Source organism: Platichthys flesus, chromosome 19 (genome assembly GCF_949316205.1).
Source record: "Platichthys flesus chromosome 19, fPlaFle2.1, whole genome shotgun sequence".
Lineage (NCBI taxonomy): Eukaryota > Metazoa > Chordata > Actinopteri > Pleuronectiformes > Pleuronectidae > Platichthys > Platichthys flesus.
In genome coordinates this window covers 18,258,541-18,283,667 of record NC_084963.1, presented here as the reverse complement: position 1 = coordinate 18,283,667, position 25,127 = coordinate 18,258,541, and the positions used below count along the sequence as shown (strand labels likewise).

The following is a 25,127-nucleotide window of genomic DNA, read 5'->3' as shown; positions in this document are numbered from 1 at the left end:
GTGATGTAGAAGACATGTGAACAAATCTCGGTGGTGTTGCTGTAGATATAGCTGTAAAAGAAGGGGAAAAAGGAAGCCGTCTGGAAGAATGAAGGAGGATTTGTGAAACAAGGTTGAATAACATATAAGAAGAAAAGTAAGAAAAGTCCAAAATACAGTGTCGTGTTTTTTTTTATTGTTGATTTTATTGAAAGTCTGGGTTACAGTGAAGACCTTAAAGTGAGGTAGAATTCCCCCTAACAGCAGATCATGTCTAAGTTAAGTCTACCCTAAAGTGGTGTGGGAGGAGTAAAGAAAGGACCTCCTCTGCAGCAGTGGACGCTGGTCATTCTGAGGTTTCTCCACGGACTCAGTGTGGGATGGAGCACCGAGCAGAGCGCGGACCTCTGTCTAACACCGGAGGCACCGGGAGTCCAGCATCTATTTCCTAAACTGAGCAACGGGAGCTGGGACTTTGATGTCCTGGCCCTTCTCCAGCTTCTTCTCACACTCAATCAGGTAGTTGACTCCATCGACTAGCATCTGGACCAGCTCCACCTGCAAACACACACACACACAGACACACACACATGCACTCATAAAGTTTATTTCTACAGCAAAACAGTGACTCAGATCAGCTTTTTATGAGTCTGATGATGGATATGAAGTTCCCCGAATAACATGAACAAATAAACAGCATAAAAATATATATTTCTTAATGCAACACGACTGATCGTCACCTCAGATTTTCCCAGACGGTCGTTGTTGGATATGTCAAAGGTGTCTCCAGTAGCAGCCGTGTCCACTCCGCCTGTGCCTCTCTTCTGCAGCCGCAGGTGGTCCAGGATTTTGGAGAAACGTTGGTCCTGCACAGGGTTTTCAATCATTTGTTACATGGTGCAGTCATTTTGATAGGAAAGATTGAAGAACAAATGTTAATATAACATATACTTTATTAGAATTTTGGTAAAAGCTTTGGGCAAGAGTTGAGATTGTGTTGATTCTTGATCTCAATTTAATGGAGCTTCCTCTGCAAACCACATTTAGAGTCTGGTTTAGTTTCTTCACACAAACAGGATTAAAAAAGTTGTGGGGGGCAATTTTTAATTTGATACTAATCCACATTTGGGGCCGCAGGACAGTGTATATGTGGGACTGGTTTAAAATAACTAAAGTGTTTGTGTTCATGGTGATGAAGGAACATGTGACCCAGTGTAACAGTGTGTTTAAATATTTTATAGGAATGAATAAGATATATCGGGCTTTGATGAACAAACTTTACTTATTAGTAGGAGACTTTCATGTTATTTATAGTTTGAATGGAATTTAACATCAATAAAACACAGAATATCACAAAATGTTTTACAAATTTCTCAGAAATTTTTAACTTTAATCATCTACAGCTCTGTGAGAAGTGCACAAACTCCATCGCTGCAGACGATGAAATTAACCAGAGAGACTATTCTTGTTAACTTTGTTAAAGTTGTGTCTGTGTGTGTTCCTACAGAGCTGTGACTGTTACGAAGCTGCTGAGTCGTCTGAAAGTGTGCATGCATTACCTGGCTGAGTTTTGGCAAGCGTACGTGCACGCCCGCCCTCAGGCCGGTGCCCAGGTTGGAGGGACATGTGAGGATGTAGCCCAGATGTTCGTTCCACATGAACTCCCAGCCTCTCTCCTGGATCAGATGCTCCACCTATGTGGGATGTGACATGCACAGAGTTGATCAGTCACTTATATTTCCAAATTTGGCCCATTTAATTTGTTGTAATTACAAATGCTCCCAGATCTTATTTTACACTATTGCTAAGAAAAAAAACGTGAAATATGTTTGACATTTATTTTTTACTTCAGGCTTAATTCAAGATTTTTTTACTACTTATAAAATAAACCTGGTAATGATGTCAACAGTATGTTTCACCTAGAAATTGTATTTGGCTTTAGCCTAGAATGAGCCCTTTATGTTTAAATACTTTATATTTAACTACTTAAAATGTTCTCCATGTTTTTTACAGTCGATCAAACTGGACAAAATTAACACATTTTGAGTTTTTATGTCCACTGAAGTAATGAAAATTCATCCTGTGGGGAACATGAATGTCCATATGCACAAAACCTCCTGGTAACCCCTCCAATAGTTGTTAAGATATCATAGTTTTACACAAAGTCCACATCTATTATCCTGTCTCTGTGTTTTTTTGTTTGTGTTTTTGTATGTTCCTCTCTACCTGTTTGAGTCCTCTGCAGAATCTCTCAAACACTCTCTTCATGTTGCCTCCCTTCTCCATGGAGATGACTCTGGTGTGGTCCTCCTCGTTCACCCAGATCAGGAAGGTCTTCTCATTGTTGTGCCTTTAGAAATCAAGGTACAGGAACTCAATAAAGAGATATCTGGGAAAATAGCTGCTTTCATTTCCAGAGAGGACTCACATAGGTCATGAAGGAGCAAACTTTCTTATAGTCATTCATATATACATGCTACTCGGAAACATACACACACACATGCTACTACTGAGCTTCACATGATGTAGGAAGATATTTAAGAAGTTTAACACATCACTGGCACGCAGGGGCATGGCAAGAGGGTAGGTAGAGCAGGCAATTCCCTGGGGCCCCAAACTAAGAGGGGAGCCTTAGGATCCCTCTCGCCTAGGGCCCCCAAAGTCCCTTCTTACACTCCTGCTGTCATGAGTCAGCATGTGGAGGTTAGAGTGTAAATGGTGATACAGCAGACATGCAGGCCGGAGAGACGAACAGACCCTACCAGATGCCCCTGGCGTCTGGCCAGTCTCTGCCCATAAAGGCACAGGTCAACAGTGGAGAGACAGGCTTGTCAAACAGGAAGTGGTCCTGAAGGTGGGATAGGTACAGGGAGGAAGGTTGGAGGAGAAAACACAGGGAGGGGATGTTGAAGAGGAGTAGAAGGATTTTTTTTTTATAGTTTTGTGAAGACAGCAGTGGTGGAAGAAGTACTCACATACGTTACCTAAGCAAAAGTATAATTATGTAAATTATGTTATAAAAAATACACACCTACAAGTAAAAGTTCTGCATAAAAAACTACAAGTAAACTACGTAAGCGGAAAGATGTGAAAATCCGAGTGCTGGTTATCCTCTGACGAATGTATTATTATACATGGCATGATTAAAGGGTCAATACTAAGTGAGCAGTATGTTAAGGGTTAGGTTAAGGGAAGTCTTTATTGTCCATGAGGGGCAATTTGGTTTGCAAACAGTGGTCAAACAACCAACACACAATTCATACACATCATAGTGTGTACCTAGTTATATAACTGAGGGGACAAATTATCTCAAATGTAATTTTGATTTGGCCCTCCCATGGTATGTGTACCCCCTTACTGATGGCAGAAGTCGAAATTCTGCACAAAGAGGGTGTTGAGAGTCTGACCTCTAGTGGCTCTAACTTGGTTAACATGGCAGAGATCATTAAAGTTGGTGCCAATAATCTATTTTTGTTAGCCGTGATAATGTTGCCTTACCAACTGATCATTGTCAAAAGTCAAAATCAATTCTACAATTCTGTTTTTTTGGGGGACTTTTCCTTCAATCTTTGTTTTTTTTTAGTTGATATGTTGGATCACAGACATCTGAAACATGAGCCCGACCAACCACGCTGTTTGGAGGACATCAGGATGCAAAATGGTTGGAGACACTGAATTCCTCTTTTATCTTGAGTGTGTTGTAGTTTAAAAGCTTGTTATTTTATTCATAACATCAGAACTTCATCTTAAAAGTAACGAGTACCTACCATAAAATGGAAAAAGTAAAGTACACGTACCTCAAATAAGGGACAGCAATTGAATTAATGTGCTTTATTTTGACCGCTGTACTCACTGGTGATTCTGTTCTGATTTTGGTACTTGTGTTTCAGTATTTATCTGCAGGTTGGCATGGTTACACACGGTTTTTAAATTCTCAGTCATGTAGAACTTTGAATGTTTTACTTGAAAGTAATTTTAACGGCAAAGCACTGCTTATTTGCCTCGAGTGACAAGTCTGATTACTTCTTCCTCCACCACTGGAAGAATCTACAACCTCCGCCTACAGTGGAGAGCAGGAGAACTGATTGAATGAGTGCACGTCACAGAACAGGAACTCTAGGACAGGAAAAGGGCATGTGGGTCAAGTTCAGGGTGGGAATGCTTTGAACTGCATTTCCTTTATTCACTGTGGATTTCACAGAACAACATCAGCCTTACCAGATCCCCCTCGCGTCAGGCCAGTCCCGGGCCATGAAGGCCGAGGTGAGTAATGGAGACACAGGCTTGTCAAACAGGAAGTGATCCTTATGTGGCGCAGCGTGAAACGTTCAGAGCAGACAGGTCAATAAAACTGAACCTGCATTACCTCCTGGACTATGGGCATTTATAATGCAAGCTGTCAATAATGTGATTTGAGCAGGGGGAAAAGGAATGGTTAGAAATGATACAGCAGATATATAAGACAAATTTACTTATAATTTGAAAAAGGCTTATTTAATTTATATTGTGACTTTGAGTCCTGGTGACTCATGCTCTAAAGCTTTGTAATGCAGCCTTTGTATAAATGTGAAGCATCCTAGTTCAGGCTGAATCACTCAATAGTTGAAAAACTTTTGAAATACCCTCATTAGGTTCCCTGCAGAGACGAGTAGTAGAGATGAGTCGATTTATACCACTCTGATATATAACCTGAAATGATGAGACAGAAACACTACTTTCTACCCTCCAGGTTTGTTTGAGAGGGAAAATGTCCATGCAAAGGCTAAGTAACATGTGATGAGTTTTTAATTAAACCAAAAAGCTTCTCCATGTAAACATTGAGACTTTGTTGCTAAAATCAATGTCATTAAGCACTAAAATAACCGAGTCCCCAATAAGATTCTAAGTGAGTTGCTCTTTCACATTAAACATGAGTGGTGAGAGATATCATGGACAAGGGAAACATTTTCTTGCTCCTTTGAATAAGCCAAGCTGAAACTCACATCAATGAGCTGCTGCTGCTGCTTATCCGTCATGTCCCCCAGGCTGTAATAATGTCCAGCCAGGTCTTCCTTCAGGCCGGCCAGGGCCGTGACAACCACTCGCTCCACCTCGCGGCGCTCGGCCCTCGAACAGGCCGGGGGGAGGCTCAGCCCGCGGATACTGCGTCCGGTCCTGACACGGGACGAAAGGACGTATTTCTCATCAAAAACGCCGTTGGTTATCTGGAAAGGAGGAAAATAAAGTTTGTTGAAGAAAATATTTGATATGTTCAGGAAATGTATGGATGGAGGGGTAAGGGAGTGGTGGGGGTGTTATGATGGAAACACCTTGGAGGCTTCCAGATCAGTCGGGTGTATCATGGTCCTGGGGTCGTAGCCGTTGTGCCTGTCTTTAATGATGGGGTCGAAGAGCTCAGCAAACACCTGCAGGGAACAGTTCACAGGTCAAGTGTGTAGGTCTGAATTCAAAAGTGTGTGTGTGTGTGTGTGTGTGTGTGTGTGTGTGTGGAAGGAATGAGTTTATTTTAAATAAAGTCTAAGTATCTTTGAAAAAAGGTATTTTCAAGATTAAAAGGAACTTTTAAGCTATACACTCAATTTTGGAGTCATTCATTGATTGATAGATTGATTGAGAACAAACTGTGACCTTCGACCTCTCTTACCTCGTAGCTCTCCTCGTCACCAGCCACACACCCCACCGTCTTGATGAAAGGGTGCCCGGGGTTGTCCACTCCAGTTTGGATGGACTGGTCCAGGGTCCAATTGTTGGGGGTGACCTTGTCCCTCAGTCTGGCATAAATGGCCGGAGTCAGAGCGGCGGCCATGCAGTTGTTGTGTTTCCTCAGGTCAGGGTAGTCCGAGCTACAGGGGAGGAAGTATAGTCAAGATTTCGTGCTTTCACTGCAGTTCATTTTAAAGAAGTTTCTTCACCCAGTCCATCAAACATCACATTCTTAAATCGTTCTCTCCGATCCCATCCTAGCATGCAGTTTCAAAAGGAAATTTACAGTAAGGCGCTCTCAAAATGTCACTGTCATGAAAACTGAATTCTGACTTCAATGGGAAGGAGACCCCAGGACTTCTCATGTCAGACACCAGACAAACGGAAAACCAGCCAGTGTTCCCATTGTGAAAATAATAGTTTATTAATCGATTAGTCAACTGATATAACAATTGTTGAAAACAGTTTAGATCATCTTTAAAATGTTAAATTCATATTTTAAGCATTACAGTTTTTCTCAGTTTTTAACACACAAAATTCTGCACAACTTGCACAACCTTCACTTCATGTATCAATCGCTCGACCCAATTTGGCACTATTTCACACTCCCTTATCTGCATTAGACTTTCCTTCTTTACACTCTGATGTCAATAACACATCACCTTGTTGTCAAAACACAACACAAAGTGTGTATTTGTTGCACACACTTCTCAAGTAAAATCTTAAACATAAAATACAACACACAATTACTCTAAACATTCAGGTCTATTGAGCAATTTGCAATCAGGACTGCAGCATAAAAGTGCCTTGAGCCTCTGTTTTGTTTGATGAACAATGGAGAACTTGGAAGATATCGACAACCAGAGAAGGAGAGGGGTAAGAGAGAGTAGGAGGAGGAGGAGGAGGAGGTAGAGGAGGAAGAGGAGGAAAGGAAGGAGGAGGGAGAAGTAGAGGGGGCAGAGGATGGTGAGGAGGAGGTGGTAGAGGAGTAGGAGGACAGAGAAGTAAGAGGAGGAGGAAGAGGAGGACAAGAACGAGGAGGGAGAGGAAGAGGAGGACAAGGAGAAGGACAAGGACAAGAAGGAGGAGGGAGAGGTAGAGGGGGCAGAGGAGGACGAGGAGGAGGTGGTAGAGGAGTAGGAGGACAGTGATAAGTAAGAGGAGGAGGAAGTGAAGGACAAGGAGAAGAAGGAGGAGGAGAAAGAAGAAGGAGAATGGTCATCTCTAATGAGTTTCGGGCCACTCTGGTAGACCATGTGCTCAACCATGGTTTGAGCATGAGGGAGGTACTGTTCTCTGTGTCTACCGAAATAAACCTTTTTTGCTGCATATTTGTGTGCTGTTTTATGTTTGACTATGAAAAAAGTAAAATATTGCTGTGTGTACCAAATGAAAACACGAGTTCCATTTTATTTCACTGCAAATATTTGCTACTTCTCATAGTTGTCAGTGACAGCAAAATTAACATTTTGGGGGTTGGGTGGATGTAAGCAAATCAGACTGCATAAGCCATTTAAATACATTAACTTGGTCTTAAGGGACTAATGATGGACACTCTTATCTGACATTGTATTGACCAGACGCCCTATTGAAAATACAAACTAAAGATTGTAAGCAGCCTTACAGTACTTGTAACAGTAGTTGTTCTGGGTTTGTACCCTCAGGGTTGAATGCACTTATTGTAAGTCACTTTGGATCAAATGAAATGTTAGGTGTTTCTGCATCTTCACAAATTAAAATGCTCAAAAACCTCTGCTCTGACACAGTCTTAACACCTGGCCCACAACCTGGAGGACAGAAGACCAGTCAAAGCTGATGTTCTTCTATTTACTGTTGCAAATGTAAGTCAAGTGCGTAGACCTGGATTTAACAAGGTTAAGGGGCTGTGGGTGTGCGAGAGGCTGTGGGTGTGCGAGAGAGAGAGAGAGAGAGAGAGAGAGAGAGAGAGAGAGAGAGAGAGAGAGAGAGAGAGAGAGAGAGAGGCTGAGGGAGAGTGAGTCAAAGGTAACGCAGAGGAAACCTGAGAGCGTTGGTGATACCACAGGACGGTGCCAACGTGGCTGCGGTGACCTCTTCATACTCACTGAAAATGTGCTGACATGAACCGCACTGTCACAGCGGGCCTCAAAGCCACATCTGTTGATTCTGTACAGTATCACTTTTGAAAAACATAAAAATGAGCTCATGAAGTATTTCTACTGATGCTCAGTTGCTTCTCTGGCGGAAACATAAAGCAGTGAGTCACTCGTCTGAAATGTGCAAGAGATGTGAAGCACGTAGTCAGTGTCTGTGTTGTCAGGTCAGATAATAACAGAGCTGGGACCACTCACTGACTCATCAAGTCCGACCATCCACTGGAATTTGAAAAAAACCCAGAGACGTATCTTGGATTTTTGCTTAGAAAATTAAAACAATGTAAAGGCCCTATATGGAGATTTTAATTGGTTATGGAACAGTCTTATTTTAATATTGCTACCTATGACCTACAATAGAAACTTAGACTATCAGGGAGACAAATTGACTTTTTCTACAAACTATTCTTAATGTCTGTGGTTGGTGAGGAACAACGATTTACTGCAGTGAGACTCCAGGTCTCTTACAAACAAGATGGATGAGATCAGAATGAGAATTACATTACATGACCTCATCGCTATGCATCCTGCAAACAGCTGTATGTAATGTTTTGGTTTGATATTCCAGCCAACTTTAAGCTCCTATACATTGACCAACTCGGTATACTCTCAGGTGGGATGTTCCATTTGCCCACAAGAGGATGGGGAAGTATGGATTTCTCATACCTAAGTAAATGTATTTATTCTCTATGGGTATGTTAGATCAGTTCTAACACTGTTCGAATATTATGTTAACTGACAAAAAAGGGTTAATGTTTAATGTATCTTCATTTTTATATTAATATGTTGAGTATGTTGAGCTGTGGGACGTGCCCAGGATTCTCTCTCTCTCTGTCTGCATTTGAAGCAAAGGGTCAGTGGTCTGAGAAGAGGATGCAAACTGATGCAGTCCTCGTTTCCTGTTACATCATTCCAGTAAAAACAATCGGCCCCTGACTCTGCCTCCTTCGTACTGTATCTGTGGCCTTCATGTTGGCCTGTCTTACCTGGGAGGATACAGCATCTTCTTCGCCTCGGCAGCAAGAGAACTGTTTTCACTCAACAGGAAGCCAGTCGCCAACGTTCCCGCGCCCAAGCTGGCCAGCAGCACGGCTGTGTTGCGGCCAGAGATCATTCGTGTGAAGGAGTTCGCCATCTCTCTGCTTGTTCTGTTCAGACTAAGTCAGTAGAAAAAGAGCTGCGGAGAAAGAGAGTCAGTGTATTGTTAAACTCTTCAAATGTGATGTATATAAAGAGCAAGGAAAACAATGTGGAAGTTCTCGCAACAGAACTTAAGACCAGAAGGATTGACTGAAGCCTTTGCAAAATTTATCTTTGTAATTTTTACTGTCATTATACACTTACTTCCCAGGTCGTAACCCTTAGCTCACGACTTCCATCTCAAGACAATATCACCAACTAACTGCTGCTGAGACGCCCCCCCCCCCCCCCCCCCCAATACATTTACAAGATTAGAGGACAGGAACGTGGCAGATGCTCTTAGCCTCTTGGCATTATCACAGACTCACAGTACCAGAGAATGACCAGGTTTCATATGACCACTTACGCTTCAGTCATTACTAATACCCAAGAACTGTCGGTGAGTGAGGAAAGAGGAAGCAGCTCTCAAGCTCGGCTGGATGTAAGACCACAATCTGGAGTTTAAGTCCGTCAAAACTGATCCAAAATGTTACATTTGATTAGGTTTCATGAAACTTGTGTCTGGAAGGTCATTTTCCAGCCCGTCCTTCACAGGGACCATGCGGCTGTGTCTTAATATAGAGGGAAGCTGTGAAGACGTCATTACTCCTGTTAATCCAGGTCAGAGGTGAGTCTTGGCCAATCAGTCCCCTGCACTGCTAACTGGGGTGGAACACATTCACCCAGTAATTCGTCTGATTATTTTATTTACTGACTCTTTATCCCTGTCTCTTTTTCCTGCCTCAGTCTGTGGAGGTGAAGGACTCTGGCCTCTTTGGGTGAATGATAATATTATTTATAGATCACTGGACAGGCAGTTGTGCTGCAAGGATCCACTGCCAAAACCCAAACTGTCTCTGGCTCAGGACTCTGTGACATTCAGACCTGGTCACAAGACCGGACCCTAATGAGGCCAAGTCAGCTGGACAGAGGGATGGAAACAGGGAAGGAGGACGGAAAAGAACATGGAACAGCCGAGATGGTAATTAAAAAAAAAATAGGATAAATAGAATTATCTTAATTTATTTATCTGTCGCTATCGTTATGTAAGTAAGGAAAGGAAACATCATCCCTGGCTGCATGATACAAGTGTCCTCTGGTGGTAAAGCCTCGACTGCTAACTGACACTATGGATCACGTGGTCTTATGGTCAGGATTACACCAAATCCACCTCAGACTCAGACTCTCTTCCCCTTGATCAGTATGACCTTTTAACTCCCGGGGAGATGGGGAGGTGGGGGGGGGGGGGGGGGGGGGGGGTTATGTGCCAGACGGGGCGTAAGACAAGCCTCGTCCTCTCCAAAGGTCACGGATGAGTTAACACTGCCTCCAATATTTAAAATGAATAAGATTCAAAGACGAAAGGAAAAGATTTTCATAGTAAATGTGAAAGAAAAAAAAAAGTATATATATGTACATATATATATACATAAAAAAGGTATATACATATATATAAAAAAGGTATATACATATATATTTATACCTTCTGTTTCTTGCTTCTTATTACGCCTTGTAATTACAGCTACATATCAAGTCATCATCACATGCCTCTATCCAACTTTAGCATCTTAAACATATTGATTCTCGAAACATGCACACACCGGTGATCCCTATTAGAGTAACTAGTAACATCAAAAGCATACACAAATATATAAATGTATAAAATAATATTAAATATAACCCCTATCTTCTTTAATGCATAATCTACAAACGATTTCATAGACAATCTGAGATGTACTTGTAAGTACAGGAAGCTAATGAAGAGTATCAGCGAGAGAAAGAAGAAAAGAAGGTACGGTACCTGTGGAAAAGCGGCTCTGACTTCTTGCTGAAGGTCTCTTGTTAAAGAGCTTTTCACACTCCACTCACTGGGGGCTCCACCCCCTCAAGCGGGATTAAAAGCTGGAGGCCAATCATAAGTTCAGAAACACGCAGTTATTAACCAATAGAGGGCCACAGTGATGAGCTGCAGCAGCACAGGCTGCTCACGTTGAGCCATGACCACAGAGGGTCCGATATCACTCTCCAGTTCGACCTTGAAAATATCAGCTGAAGCCACTCACACATACACATGACCTCCCTCCTACTACTCTACTTCTTCCACCTCCTGATCTCCCTGGTGACCCTGACACCTCCACACACACAGCAACTTCAGAAAACACATACAAATAAGACAAGGTAAACTAGCTTGCTTATATATAACATGCCCACTCACATATTTGACTATTATTGGATGACGCTATCATTACACTGGTAATTACTGGTCCCTTCATCTCTATCAGACATTTTCTTTTATATAAACTCAGCCCATCAATGTTGTGTAAATTACACTCTTGTCCGTCCTGGTAGAGGGATTCCTCACATGTGAGTCTCTGTGAGGTTTAACCCTCTTAATACGTTAGTTCTCCCTTACTCTTGCTGAGGGTTAACAGCACAGGATGTCGCACCTTGCTAAGCCCTATGAGGCTAACTGCTATTTGTGAATAAGGGCTATACAAATACAGTTTGATGAAGGTCTATGCTGGTTAAAGTGTAAGTCTATTTCAACTGTGCCTATATAGGATCATCTTCCTGCCTGACAATAGCAGCTTCATTGCAGACTGTTGCTGAGCTCTTCTGTTGGAACACTGGCCCGCTCCTCCACCTGCTCTGGACTGGTTGGAAATCATCACCTGCTGGAGCCCTGGACTCTGAACACATCCATTCTGCTAATTCATTCAGTCCCCTTTACAGGTTTTATGTTGAACACTTGAAAACCTTGTGCCTCCAAGTCAGTGTTCTGAATGTGTGGATTCCAGCCTTTCATTGAAAAACCAGCAGGTTGTTTTTCAGCATTTGGCTGTGTTGCATTTCCTGTGTGTGGTTGGGTTTCTGCATTTGGTGTTTTACGTTTTTGGTTGTAGGCGTATTTAGTTTTTTTTGTATTTGTTTGAGTTTGCCCCGTTTAGTTGTGTTTCCCGATATTGCAATTTTGTTATTTGTTTGTTTTCAGTGTTTTGTTGCCATTTCTTGTTTGGTTGTGTTTTCTCTGTTACGTAGTTTTGTCTGTGTTTGGTTGTGAAGCACATATTCTTGTTTGATAACTTGGTCTCTCCACTAATTTCAACAACTTGCAACTGTATCAAAATTAAAATGTCGCTTTTATTTTTAAGCCTGGAGTGTGTAAATATCTGTACAGTACACAGAGAAATACATGGGAAAATAAAACAGCAGAAGTAGAATTTCAAAGAATACATTAGAATAAGAAATCAAGGGTCTTGTACATTACAGGGCTTTAAAGATTCCTGACATCAGGAACGGGACAAAAGAATGAATAAACCTAATAAAACTCCGTAACAGTCTCCTACCAGGATCACAGTAATCTGGAGGAAAGTGGGGAGAACATGCTATATTCATGCTAGAAACAAGTTTAGAGTCTATAGACTTTCATTCAAAATCAGTAGTTAGACATGACTATTTTACTTATAAGACAACAAAGTTTAAAATATGATTAAATGATCACTTGACAAGGAACTAATAATACTAGTGATACATTGAAAACAGCTTGAGCTGTTGGTTTTTGTTGAATGTCAGAAACCTTTCGGCCGATTCTTTAAAAAAGAGCAGACATGAAGATATAAAGTCAGAAACCTTTCTGTACAAAATGACTGATATAAGAAGAACAGACGTGATTGGAAGCAATTGATGTGTTTTTGATTGTCAAGATGAATAAAAATGTCTTCTATCCGTGAAAAGCACATTTTCAGTTTTGGAATGTTTTCAAGCTATTTTTGCTGTAACATGCAACAGAGTATAAACTGGAACAACACAAAAAATTGTGTTAACAAATGATTGCAGATATAAAAATGTTGAAATGAAGCTCAAGCCAAGATCTCCTGTTACCGTGAGATTCAACAATACCATCAGACATACGAGTCAGTGTGAATTCAGGTAAATATTTAAATTGTACTCTGTACAGCTGTTTAGGTAACCCAGTGTATTTTTACACATACAAATCCTTCACACAACAGGCTTGATTAACAAGAGACCATCTCAGCCAAGGACCCAGACTTTCAGATCCCCAAAAACCTGTGTTGAAGACATTTGGGTGTCAAGACCATTATTATTTCTCTATGTGGGTAAAATGTTTGCATGGTTTCAACAATAAAAAGAGCAGAATATGTGATGCCAATTAGATTTAAAAAAAATGTCCTTATTTCCTCAGTAAGAATTTGCCTGACAATTATGTATGATATTCTTTAGGACAATTCTAGAGGATACGACTGGAACACAGTCCACTACAGAGAAGAGGCTGCTGTCATGTGTTCTGTTGTGACATAGAAAACAATAAGATATGACCGCAACAAACGTTTACATCCTGTGTAGCTGCTGAGCCTCCATGGTGCGTCTTGGTAAATTAATTCGGAAGCAGCCACACCGCAAAGTGGGGCCTCGCAATAAACCAGCATACAGACATTGAACACGTCACACAGGGACGGTTCATACGGACCCAGCAGCTCACTTGGTCCCTCAAGCAGGTTAATCTGGCCATGATCATACGGACAATACAAAACTCATCGGACAGTGTTTATGTGCAAGACTACAGAGGCAGTTTGTTTGGTATGTACAGTGTGTTAGCAGCAACTGGTTACTTTCTTGTGCCAGTTTCAGTAGCTAACATGTTGTCTCTACAGTCATTACTGTACGATTGAATGGCAGAATTGTGTATGTTTCACAGTCCATTCTGTTAACTGTAATATACACATCAGATATTCATACAACAAGGCACATTTTCTCCTGAGTTCCCTAAGCACATAACTTCCCTAAGCAGTGTTTCCTGCCTTTTCTTAAATTGTTGGCCTGTGTTTATGCTGGAAAACAAGGTTGTTTGGGTGTATTTAAAGATGCAACTAGCCAGGTGGTACCCGGGGTTCAATCTTCAGTGACAGCTCATAGAGGGTATCTTCATCCATCACTAGCGTCTTATCCAGGAGGAACTGAGTCACCTGGGGGACAAGGAGACAGTTACAATACAATCATTCATTCCACAAAAACAAGATTGTAAAGTTAAAGGGAAGCTGTTTCAAATGTATGTTTTGGACACACCTTGGGTTGATGCTCTATCCTGTAAGGTGCTTGCTGGAACTGACGAATCTCCCGGATGATATGAGAAATCTGAGAGAGCAGAGGCAGTTTTCAGTCATAGGGTCAAGCCAAAGCTTTAGAATGAGAGGGTTCTAAGCTGATCCTAAACGTTTCACAGTCAAACTCTCTCTGAACACAGAAACACCAAGATAAGAAAGGGATAAAAGTTTTTCTTATTCAAACACCGTGTGCTATGCACATTACTTCAACATGTGTAGAAGACTATATTGTTACCATCCTCATCTTGGAGAAGTTGACCAGGCCCTCCTCAGTAAAGTTGGGTGTTCCTTCCTCAATGAAAGCCAGGTCAGTCAGGTACATGCCCAGGTACGGCACACATGGCGGGTTACAGCTACAAACACACACAGACACACACACACACGGAAACTTTAGACTTGATTTACCCAAGTAAAAATCTGCCTCTGAGAATTAGCTGGATTTACTTTTTTAGAGTCTCTCTGAGATTCTTGAACCTCCCCTCAGATGACACAGTCTTCTGCAGCCTGTCCATCAGCGCCTTCGTCTAGATAGCACAAATTTACAAATGACAAAATGACACAAAGAATCATCATGTGGCTGGATAACAGCTATTCAATGAGGGGATATCAACCTGCTTGCAGACTTTGGCCCAGGTTTTCTTCAGTCTGTAGATGGCACTGCGGTTGAGAGCTGAGGTGATCTCCAGCACGCCGTTGTAGTTATTGAGGCAGCGACAGATATCAGCCACCGCCAGCCATTTTTCTATGGAGTTGGCCCTGGAGCCCACGTCAGTGTGGGTCATGATCTGAGACGCCACCAGGTTGCTCATCTGTACAGAGAGGGACACTTCAAATGCTTAATGTGACGTCAAAGCTAAATGTCCCCCGTGGGAATATGTGAATATATATCTCAGTTTCATAAATGAACCTGCAAAAGCTTAAGACAGCTTTTGTGTCTGATGAATATAATATAATTACCAGGTTACACTCAGTGGGAGCAACACAAAGTCTTACATCATTAAAGTGCTGGCTGGTCTTCATGATGTACGGAGTCCTCTCAGTTTTGTCGATCTTCATCCAGCCCTGACCGAGGAACTCCCTGCAGGACAGGAAACCTTCAGCATCGAACACACACTCCGCTATCACTGCATGATGGTTACTTCACCCAAACTGCTGTGATCACATGTCATGATTCTGCCCCTGTTTGGATGGACTTGATTTGTCTTGTGAATCTTTTTGATGGACTTGTTGTATCTATAGACTCGGTGGACCTTTGTTATAAGTTTGGAGTTTAGGATTAGACTTGTTATTTTCCTTGTGTTACATTTTTAGACTTGGATTTAAATCTCAGTTATTTGTATTTTGTTAATAAGTTGCTGTTTTACTTTGTGACTTATTTTCTTGAACGAACAAATTTACAATCACCTACAAATAGTAGCTTTTAATGTGAACATGTCAAATGTTGCCTAACACAACTTTTTCGCAATACATGATTAAAGTGCACATTTTAAATTGTTCATAAGCATGTCACACCTGCTCCTTGCAAATTATTATATTAAAATTCGAAGATGGATTGTTTAAATGCTCTGAACACAAAAATATAACACGTTTTAGAATGTCCATGTTTTTCCACATTCAAACTTAACAGCACATGAACATACCGAAGTCAACAGTAGAACAACTTCACACATTAAGCAAAGCAATCATGTGACATACATCATGTGACAAAACTCACTCGCCACAATCATCTGTAATACACATCCACCTTATTAGGATTTCTATTTAAGCAGGGGAAAAAGTCCCATCAGTCCCTTTGCTTGTCTCCGCTGCTGCATCAGTAATGCTGCCAGTTGCTTCAGAACTTACTCATAGGGAATACTCCTGAACACAATGTGATCCAGCAGTGTGATCTGTTCAGCCATTTCCATCGCCGACAGAGACTCAAAACACTCAGCTTTAGGACTCTCCGCCTAAAGACACACACACAAAAACCCCAGCAGATAATCAAATATTTGTACAATATGTATTTGAATGTTTACAGAATTACATAATGATATTATCATATATTTCAAAGAACTACGGTACCACATAAACACAAAGCTAACTTTGTGTACTGGGAAACCAGCTATCAGTGTTGCGGGGTTGTGACACAGTTCACAGTGACTACAACTGGAGCTTTTCCCTGAGGGAGCAACATGATTCTTACCACGATGAAGTGTAGCAGGGGACAGCTTTTCTGTTCCATGATCAAGAGACAAATGATTCAAACAGTTGCTCAGAGCTTTATTTAGTAAAAGCTACTCTACATTACAATAGCCCTACTGTGATGTCATAACAGGTGGAAATACTGACCATTTGTAATATGTCCTCTATCTTCAGCTGAGCATCGTCTTGGTCTTCTTGAGAAAGGGCACTGAAGAGCAAAGCAGAGGAACTATGTCAACTTTATTTCTATAGTGCCTTTCAAAAGCAGAGTTACAAGGTGGAAATAAGCATAATGGCTATGAATATGAACATTTGCACACCACATACACTGCACTATGTACGTCTCCAGGTTTAATATGCAATTTCTATACACTAATTAATCCATATTTCATAATTTTTATTTAATCTTTGTTAAGAGACAAGTTATATTAAATTTAAATGCTGCCTGCTGTTGATGCACGCAAGCTATGGAACGGTCTCCTGTCCCACATTAGGGCTTATCCTACTATCGACAGTTTTAATATATAGAGAGAGAGTAGACATTCATACTAATAATTTATGTCTGAGAAAAAACAGGGGTGCACAAAATATTGGTTTAAGCTTAATTTGCATAAGATGTTTTGATTTTAACCAACTTGGAAAAACCATCTGTTTACTGAAATTTGTTTTCAGAAAATTCAATTGTGTCATGTTATTACAGTTTTTCTAAGTTGTTAACACACAAAAAGTGGAAATGTTGCACAATTTGCACAACCTTCACTTCATGTACCAATCACTCGACCCAATTTGGCACTACTTGGGTGAGCAGGCCGGTGTACAGTACTGTACTGTTCTCTGTGTGTACCAAATAAACGTTTTTTTTGCTGCATATTTGTGTGCTGTTTTATGTTTGACTATGAAAAAAGTAGGCCTACATTGAGACATTTTTCAAAAGGAGAAATGGCTCATTCTCCAGAGTCATTGTCATTCATATGGTGTGTTCCATTTCAATGATTGTGTTTTCAATTTTGCACTTCAGTGTGCTGTAAATGCTTGGTAGTGTGCGGCAAATGCTTAGTTGTGTGTACTCAATGAATGGTGTGTGTGTCATTTGAAAATATGGCTGTGTGCACCAAATGAAAACACGAGTTACATTTGTGAACAGTTAAGAGATTTGATGGCAAAGAGTCATCTTGTGTGTCAGGTTTAGCATTTTGTGTGTGAAGTTTTCAATTGTCTGTGTGCAGTTTTGAGAAAGCCGTTATCGTTTTGAAAAACGTTAGTTAACAATTGTGTAAAACTGTAAATGAAATCAAAAGAACCGAAATAACAGCAGAATAACATAATACATTAATTATTAAATACTTAGGTTGTGGAACGGGGGACAATTAACAACAAATATATGCAAATAATGTCCCCATAAACCTAATCAGTTTAAAATGCAGTTTCTAGTGTGGGGACTCTGCACCTTAATATGTTGGTTGTAGCTTTCCTCTCTTGCGGCAGCAGGTCTGGATCCCGCTGCACCTCCTCCAGGAGACTGATCACCCCCATCTTCAGTTCACTGTTCATGTCAAAGTCCTGATGGACAAACACATTTATACACATAATGTAACTGAGTTACAGTTATACCACATGTTTGCACATTTGCACTTGAGCTCATCAAACTGAATCAAAGCACATCAACCACAATCAGACTATTCCCATCTAGCAGCACATACCTGGAACACTGTACTCATAGGAATAACTAGAAAATCACAACTATTAACTAATTCTCCAGTTCTGTAAAACGATGGTTACTGGAAAAGTTTTGTCGTCATCATTTCAATTTCGTATTTGTTCTTATTTGAATTATTTTCCTCCTTTTCATTGTCTAATTTGTACTAACTGTGTTAACTTAGCATTTTATAATCCTTCGGATATTTGTGTCCATGTGCTTATGCGTTTTTGTCTATGTATATGCTACAATATAGACTGTCATTCTATGAACTGTCTGTGCTTTGTGTCTGGATATGTGGTTATTTTTTTTTATGCATTTCTAAATGTAAGCTGTAAGTTTGTTGTCTGCTTGTTTGTTCATTTGTTTACTGTTTACAGCTGATTTTATTTTAAACATCAAACTGCCATGGGACTGCAGTTAAAATAATGTTTTAAAGGCTGACTGGTACATTAATATGAACCATTGTGCTCATATTAATCAATTTAACTTAGTAAGTCTACAAGAAGGGCCTGAGCCGGCTTTATTTCCTGAGGAGGCTCAGGTCCTTCAACGTCTTCAACAAGATGCTGCAGATGTTTTATAAGTCTGTTGTGGCGAGCACCATCTTCTTTGCTGTGGTGTCCTGGGGTGCGGGCATCAAGGCTAAGGACGCCAACAAACTGAAAAAACTGATTAGGAAGGCAGAGTCTGTGGTTGGCTCTAAGCTTGTCACCCTGGAGGAGGTGGTGGAGGACAGGATGCTGGCAAAACTGCTGGCAATCATGGACAATCCGTCTCACCCCCTCCACAAAACACTGGACAAGCTAAGGAGCAGCTTCAGCCACAGACTCATTCAACCTGCTGCTCTAAGGAACGATACAGGAAGTCCCAACCTCCCAACCGCAATAAGACTGTACAACGCATCTACCTCTGTCAGAGCCACCATCACAGAACTGCACTAAATATACCTGTCTTATACAACAATATTGTCTTTTGCACACTCTGTTTACATATTCTCACACTCATAGTATATTATATTATCTATTGTATTGCAAAATACTTATATTTATACCCGTACTATATATCATATATTATATCATACTCTTTGTATATATAAGTCTATATACACATATTTATACATGTGTACATGTTATTATTATTATTATTATATTCTACTATTATTATTATTATGTATACTGTTGCTGCTATTTCTACTATATACTGCTATTATATTGGTATAATTACTATCATATATAAATATACATTACATACTATATATACTGTACTATTTTTGATATACTGTCTAACAATAAAATTTACCATCATATCATCAGTACTCTTACCATCATCTGCCACTGCACCTTATCTACCTATTCATCTTGTGTTTCTGTTCTTATTCTTTCTACTGCAATATTTTATATTTTATTGTATTTTATTGTATTCAAATGTACCGGCTGCTATGACGACTTAATTTCCCTTCGGGGATGAATAAAGTAATCTATCTATCTATCTATCTAAGTAAGTAAAGTACAAGTAAAGTCAAGTTTGACTACATTTTTGTACAATCTAAGATCTTCATGATTATATTAGTTTTCCCCACGACACTCACCCACTCAATGTAAGAACTATTTAACACTTCAGCACTCATCACTGCCAACAAACCCATGACGTCTCCCACATGGAGCCAGAGCCACGTTTTCAATCAATCAGAACAAATAACAAATGTTCACTTTTCACACAACATCCAGGTGCAGAAATAGAATCTCATATAATCTGGAATGAAAATGATCGTCCTGTAGCGTCCCTAGGAACGAGGCTGACCTTTCTGCATGCTTCCTGGGCGGGAGAAAATACACGCAGCGCAAAGAGCAGCCCCACCAAGGAATAGTGACAGGAGAGGGGGGGGGGCTGATGGCAATCTAAACAGGTCACAACAGACTCTTTCAGGTGAACTCTAAGTCATGTCATGGACAGAGAAGTAGACACAAGCTTCTTTACAGAGCTGTAAAACGGGGTTAATAGTAAAGTAGTGAATTTGTATGAGACCACACTAAACCACTGACAGACATCTGTCAACCAAAAAGTCGCATCAGCTAGGAGCAGTGGTATGGCTACAGGAGGGGATGCACAGCCAGTAGACAGTTGTTTGCTACTGCACAGGACCAGCCTGTAGGATCTACTGATATCTTGTGGTGCAGTGTTGGACATTTCAACAAGAACCAAGTGAATGTGTATGTAGGAAAACCTATGGCAACATCAGGCAACATAAAAATCTAAGAGGACTATAGTATTGTCTGTTCTCGGGCTAACAGCAGCTAACAGCCAGGTCTCTTCATGGTATAACAAACCTGTTTTAACTCATTACTTTTGCGTTTTTTTGCCATTTAAAGCTCATAAAAAAACCTTTTTGTGTTGAGTTCAAAAGCCCCCAAGTCATTCCAGGTTTATCTTGTACCCTTTTAAACTTAAAATGTATTTGTATTTACCCTGTCTCACTGATGACCTCTCTAAGAATCTGTACATGCTGTGTGGACTCACCTGGGAGTGTTTGGAAACCCAATGTCTCAGCACATTGAGAACTCTGTTGGTAGCAGCTCTGCGGATGATGAATTCTTTGTCACAGGTTTTTTCAGAATTATTGAAACCTGGGAGAAATAAAATGAAAAGATCAGGCTAACGATTCCACACAATTTAACAGCTGACTGACTGTAATTACTGGCAAACATTGGAGCTCAAGTTCCAACAAAACAGCATTTCTTTGCCCCAGCTGGAGGTCTCTTTGACCTTCTCTTGCCGTGCTCACCCTGGGAGCTGCTGTGCCCAGCAGCCGCGGTGGCGATGGCAAACGCAGAAGCTGGCGACATTGTACAGCGAGAGTTTTCTCCTGGTGAGACTGCAAGACATTAGAAACAGTATAAAACACCAGTCAGAGACACAGCGGCACATTGCCTGCTCTGCGTGTGTAGAATGAGATGTGTGGGTCCATGTTGCACCACCTGGCTGTCGGAAGCGGAGGTGCCTCGGCGTCGAAGGTGATCGACAGGGAGACATGTCGCCCGGCTCGCTGCTAGCAGGCATTTCAGGAAGAAACTTGTCCAGAGATACTGTCTCCAAGACAGCTGTTGGAAAAAAAAGGAATTGACACAACATCTGTAGTGACTATGTGATTATATGATCAGTTCTGTAATCTACAGACTATATTGTCTGTTAAGGACAAACCCACCAATTAAAATACTATATGGACAAAACGGATACAGATAATTACAACATGTTTGATATAATGCAAACGTCATTGTCCATGACAGAGTATCAGTATGTATGTTGTACATGTGGATCTTGGAAATTCTGAATCAGGACCTGCTGTATTTTGTTATTGGAGCCGCCTCAGTTCACCCATCCAAGACCTAATTTTCTTCTCAGAAGCCACTTTATTTATCTCTTTATTTTTCGTTCCTCTACAACCTGATCTGCCGCTGTTGTCATAGTGAACACATTGCAGCCAGATGGTGATCTAAGAGGTCTATTATTCCTCTGTAGGGTAATGGTGACCCGTTTATGTCTCTCGTTCATGAGTCGTTTTTTCTGCTGACAGACTGTATCTGTGATGTGTCCGATTCAAGTATAACATTGAAATATAGGTATCTATTCATACTTTCAGAACTTGATGTCACCTTTGCTGTGGGTGGCTCTTATCTAAAATTAGATGTAAGAAGAAATATGAGCCATCTAAACTTTATGCATTTACCTGTTTCTAAAACACAACGTCATAACAGAACCAGAGTATGTGTGAGTGGACACATAAGGTGTGTGCACACACAGGTGCTGATATTCACATGGTTAGTATGTGAAGTACTAGTAGTGTGAATCACAGGCTTCTCTGTTGTGGCTACACACCCCTGCGGATGCTTCGCCTCAGCTTCCCACAGAAGGCGTCGATGCGAGGCAGCTCTCCGCTGATGTCCTCCCCTGCAGCTGGGCTCAGCTCTGGGAAGCTGGGGCTGGGACCACGGCTGAGGTCCAGTGGGGCCTTGGTGGAGGTGGGGGGCGGCGACGACATCCCAGAGGTCAGGGGGAAGCTGGGAGAGCGTGTGGAGGTGGGAGGAGGGGAGGAAAAGCCGGAAGGGGGCCGGGTTGAGCTTGGAGGAGGAGAGGAGATGGAGGGGCTGTGACTGGAGGTGGGGGAGCTGGCTGCAGAGGACGAGGGGGTAGGAGACAAGTCCAAGGCTCCCACTTTCGCACTGATCTGGGAGTTGAGGGACAGCTTACGGCAGTGGACGGGGGAGGAGGTGCGAGAGGGGATGCAGAGGGGAGGGGGAGAGGAGAACTTGCGGCAGAGCCTCGGGGATTTGTTGTTCAAGTTGTCCGCTCCCCATGTGCCCTGGTTGGTCGCGAAGAAGAGCTCCAGAGACCTGAGGGACAGAGAAAGAGCTGATAGCTGTCACTACATCTTTCCCAAAAGTTGGTACAAGTCAGTCACCAGTCCTACTCAGGGTGTTTACTTGGTCTGGTCCAATGCAAGCTGCGTGATCTTCAGACTGTAGTCAGGACAGAGGGACATGATGGACAGACGATCACATGAATGTTGCTCGATCCTGAGACAGTGACAGGAAGAAGAGGAGGAGGAGGAGGAGGAGGTGTATGGCAGGGTGACAGATGAAGAAAGGAGGAGTAGAAAATATTGAAATGGAAAGATGGAGTGAACGATACGGTATTGTGGGCTGCCATGCATGAGTCTGTTCAATGAGAGGAGGGGGAATGACAATGGATAAATGTGACATTAACAGAATCCGTGGTCTGTCGTACCTGACAGGTATGGAGGTAAATGGCTTCCTGTAAATGACGGCCAGCTTGTCGATGACCACGGCAGCCGTGGTGAAGATCCTGTAAGTGTGGAGGAAGGTGTTGAGGAAATCTATGGAGAGGAAGCGCAGATCTGTCAGTCGTTCCAGAAGACGCTCCACGCTGGCATATCGGATCTGTGGAACCTTGCAGGAGTTGAGAGTCTTGCTGAAGCAGATGTCAATGTCGTCTTTATGCAGGCGAGCATCAGACCTTGGGGAGAAAAACACCACGGTCGTTACTAATCTCCATGTTGAGTTTAAAATGAACGATGTTCTACTCTTTTCTCCTTTTTAACAGAGCCCACGTTTGTCCCTCTCTCACAGGCATTCAGCTTCAAGCCTATTGAAAGCAAATCATGTTTAAAAACAAAAATCTAATCACAAATCTATAGTTACATGGGTCTTTGTCTTCTGGTGTGTTCGTCACCTATGCAATTGAGGTTCTGTTTTCTTCTGTTTGTTTGTTATTATCCTGCTATTTAACAGGATTACGCTAAACTACTGCGCAGTGATTTCCTGCTCTGCAGCTACTCACTGTAGTTTTGAGCAAACGCTACTCATGTGGAAACAGTGCCGTTTTTGAGGACTATTTTCAGCAGTGGATTAATCCACATTTTGTGCTGTGGTGAGTATTTGTGGAAACAAAGGAGCTCTATGGCCCAGAGGGCAAAGTTACATAGGCTTTAGAACAGGGAGAGTAGTGTGATACATTCATCATTGCTGTATGAAAAAGACTGACAGACAATTGAATTATTGATTATTTTAATTAATAAATAAATGTCTGATGTCTTACCTGTATTCATGTCTATTTTTAATCCAAAATATGAATTTTTAATTAAAAGAAATGGTTTTCTTTGTGTGTTGCATCATTTCACTCAGAATTCAGTTACAATAAGTCTAATCTGTATCACACAGTAAAGTGAAAAATACTTTCAGGAAAACAAAACCTGATTACAATATAGAAATATCGAGATTATCGGACGAAATAATCTCCGCTGTTACAGTTTGAAATCTTCCCCTACATTAAAATATCAGAAAATCCTCTTTTCTTACTTGATCATGTGCGGCACAGAAACTTTGGAGTTCTCCTCAAACACACTGGTCATCAAGCCGTTACATCGGATATTATCAATGCACTGAGACAGAGAGCAGAGAAACACGAGACTCAGTCAGTTCTCTTAAATCCCACATCTGGGATCAGAAGTCTGGGTTACTTGACTTCTTCTCATCATTAAAAATCCATTTGCCTTGTGTACTGCTGATCCACCAGCTTTGAGACACACAATCTCATCGTACCTGGCTGATGTCGCTGGTCCACGCAGCCTTTTCTTGGCGGGAAGGAGCCAGGAGGACAACAGAGAAGCACTGACCGTCAGGAGGTTCCACCACAACTTTAAACTCCAGATGGCTGAAGCCCTGACCGGCTGCGTTGTCTACAAAATGAAAACACAGGCCCGCACCTCAGTTAACCGACACTGAACTGGGAATAAACGTCAGGCTCAGGTAGGATTTGGAATACAGCTACTCACAGTCCTCATCACTGGCTTCCAGTTCTTCAATGAGAGTACACTCGATCAGAGACAATGTTCCTCCTTGCTGTTGGTGATGGAAAAACAAGAACAGATTTACTTTATAGTGATGAGATTCTGTGATTTAGACATATAAATAAAATGTTGAGAACTTTACTTTAAGGAATAATCGTACCATCATAACAGCTGCCAATTTATCTTTCTGTCAGTCGACTAATCATTGCAACTAACTCGATAAAAAACGTTTTTACTGGCATAAGAAAAATATGTTTTGTATGTCTATAAGATGGTAGCATAAGAATAAAAAAAATGTATGTTGCATCTTTCTCCGGCATTCAGTGCATGTCAATGATCACGTAGAAACCACATGGTTCTGAAATACTGACTAAACTCAAGTCATACTGGATTTTTGTAGGTCTATACCGATACTAATATAAATAATATATTTATAATATGATAATAATGTATGGACAAATTTGTACTTTGTAACAAAGACAACATTTTATGAGGGCTCTTCAAAATGTATTTTATGTATATCATTAAAAATAAATATAAACGCTGCCTATAAAATCTCAGCTATAATAAATATTAATTAATGAATGAAGTAGTGTTGAAGAAAGACAGTAATACATCAATTGCATCTACTAATGTTAGCGTGATGCTACAGGAAAACCTCCAAACGTATTATGTATTAATGTAAAAAAATTGAGCTCCGATCAAAAATTAATTTTTGTAAGTATTGCATGTAACATCATTTTGTGTATGGACTCCGATTTCAT

At 41.2% G+C, this 25,127-nt stretch overlaps 2 protein-coding genes across 4 annotated transcripts in view; both read right to left on the bottom strand.

Moving 5' to 3' along the window:
* Nucleotides 1–163: 163 nt before the first annotated feature.
* Nucleotides 164–10,930, bottom strand: LOC133975463 (creatine kinase S-type, mitochondrial-like). 2 transcript variants are annotated; one of them, XM_062413418.1, is made up of 10 exons: nt 10,795–10,930; nt 8,801–8,991; nt 5,624–5,822; nt 5,289–5,384; nt 4,962–5,183; nt 4,198–4,283; nt 2,206–2,329; nt 1,539–1,673; nt 720–845; nt 164–537 (listed from the first exon to the last, which is right to left on the bottom strand). In XM_062413418.1, exons 2-10 carry the CDS (start codon nt 8,947–8,949, stop codon nt 421–423), a joined length of 1,254 nt encoding a protein of 417 aa, XP_062269402.1. In that variant the 5' UTR covers nt 8,950–8,991; nt 10,795–10,930; the 3' UTR covers nt 164–420. The 2 variants fall into 2 exon arrangements, with proteins under 2 accessions (XP_062269402.1, XP_062269401.1); XM_062413417.1 differs by lacking the exon at nt 4,198–4,283 and adding an exon at nt 2,742–2,827 and having other exon boundaries at nt 10,795–10,929.
* Nucleotides 10,931–12,114: 1,184 nt separating this feature from the next.
* rasgrf2a (Ras protein-specific guanine nucleotide-releasing factor 2a) overlaps nt 12,115–25,127 on the bottom strand; it is a 38,382-nt gene continuing 25,369 nt past the window's right edge. Inside the window, exons 11-29 of one of the 2 annotated variants that reach the window (XM_062413461.1) lie at nt 24,349–24,415; nt 24,116–24,252; nt 23,873–23,955; nt 22,782–23,030; nt 22,478–22,570; nt 21,873–22,387; nt 20,975–21,097; nt 20,782–20,871; nt 20,517–20,623; nt 17,748–17,860; nt 16,448–16,508; nt 16,302–16,331; nt 15,962–16,065; nt 15,110–15,194; nt 14,728–14,925; nt 14,561–14,640; nt 14,352–14,469; nt 14,079–14,147; nt 12,115–13,978 (exon numbers count right to left, since the gene is read on the bottom strand). In XM_062413461.1, the coding sequence (XP_062269445.1) occupies nt 13,883–13,978; nt 14,079–14,147; nt 14,352–14,469; nt 14,561–14,640; nt 14,728–14,925; nt 15,110–15,194; nt 15,962–16,065; nt 16,302–16,331; nt 16,448–16,508; nt 17,748–17,860; nt 20,517–20,623; nt 20,782–20,871; nt 20,975–21,097; nt 21,873–22,387; nt 22,478–22,570; nt 22,782–23,030; nt 23,873–23,955; nt 24,116–24,252; nt 24,349–24,415 (2,418 nt within the window). In that variant the 3' untranslated portion in view covers nt 12,115–13,882. The remainder of the gene's footprint in view (nt 13,979–14,078; nt 14,148–14,351; nt 14,470–14,560; nt 14,641–14,727; nt 14,926–15,109; nt 15,195–15,961; nt 16,066–16,301; nt 16,332–16,447; nt 16,509–17,747; nt 17,861–20,516; nt 20,624–20,781; nt 20,872–20,974; nt 21,098–21,872; nt 22,388–22,477; nt 22,571–22,781; nt 23,031–23,872; nt 23,956–24,115; nt 24,253–24,348; nt 24,416–25,127) is intronic. The other variant, XM_062413462.1, reaches the window with a different exon arrangement.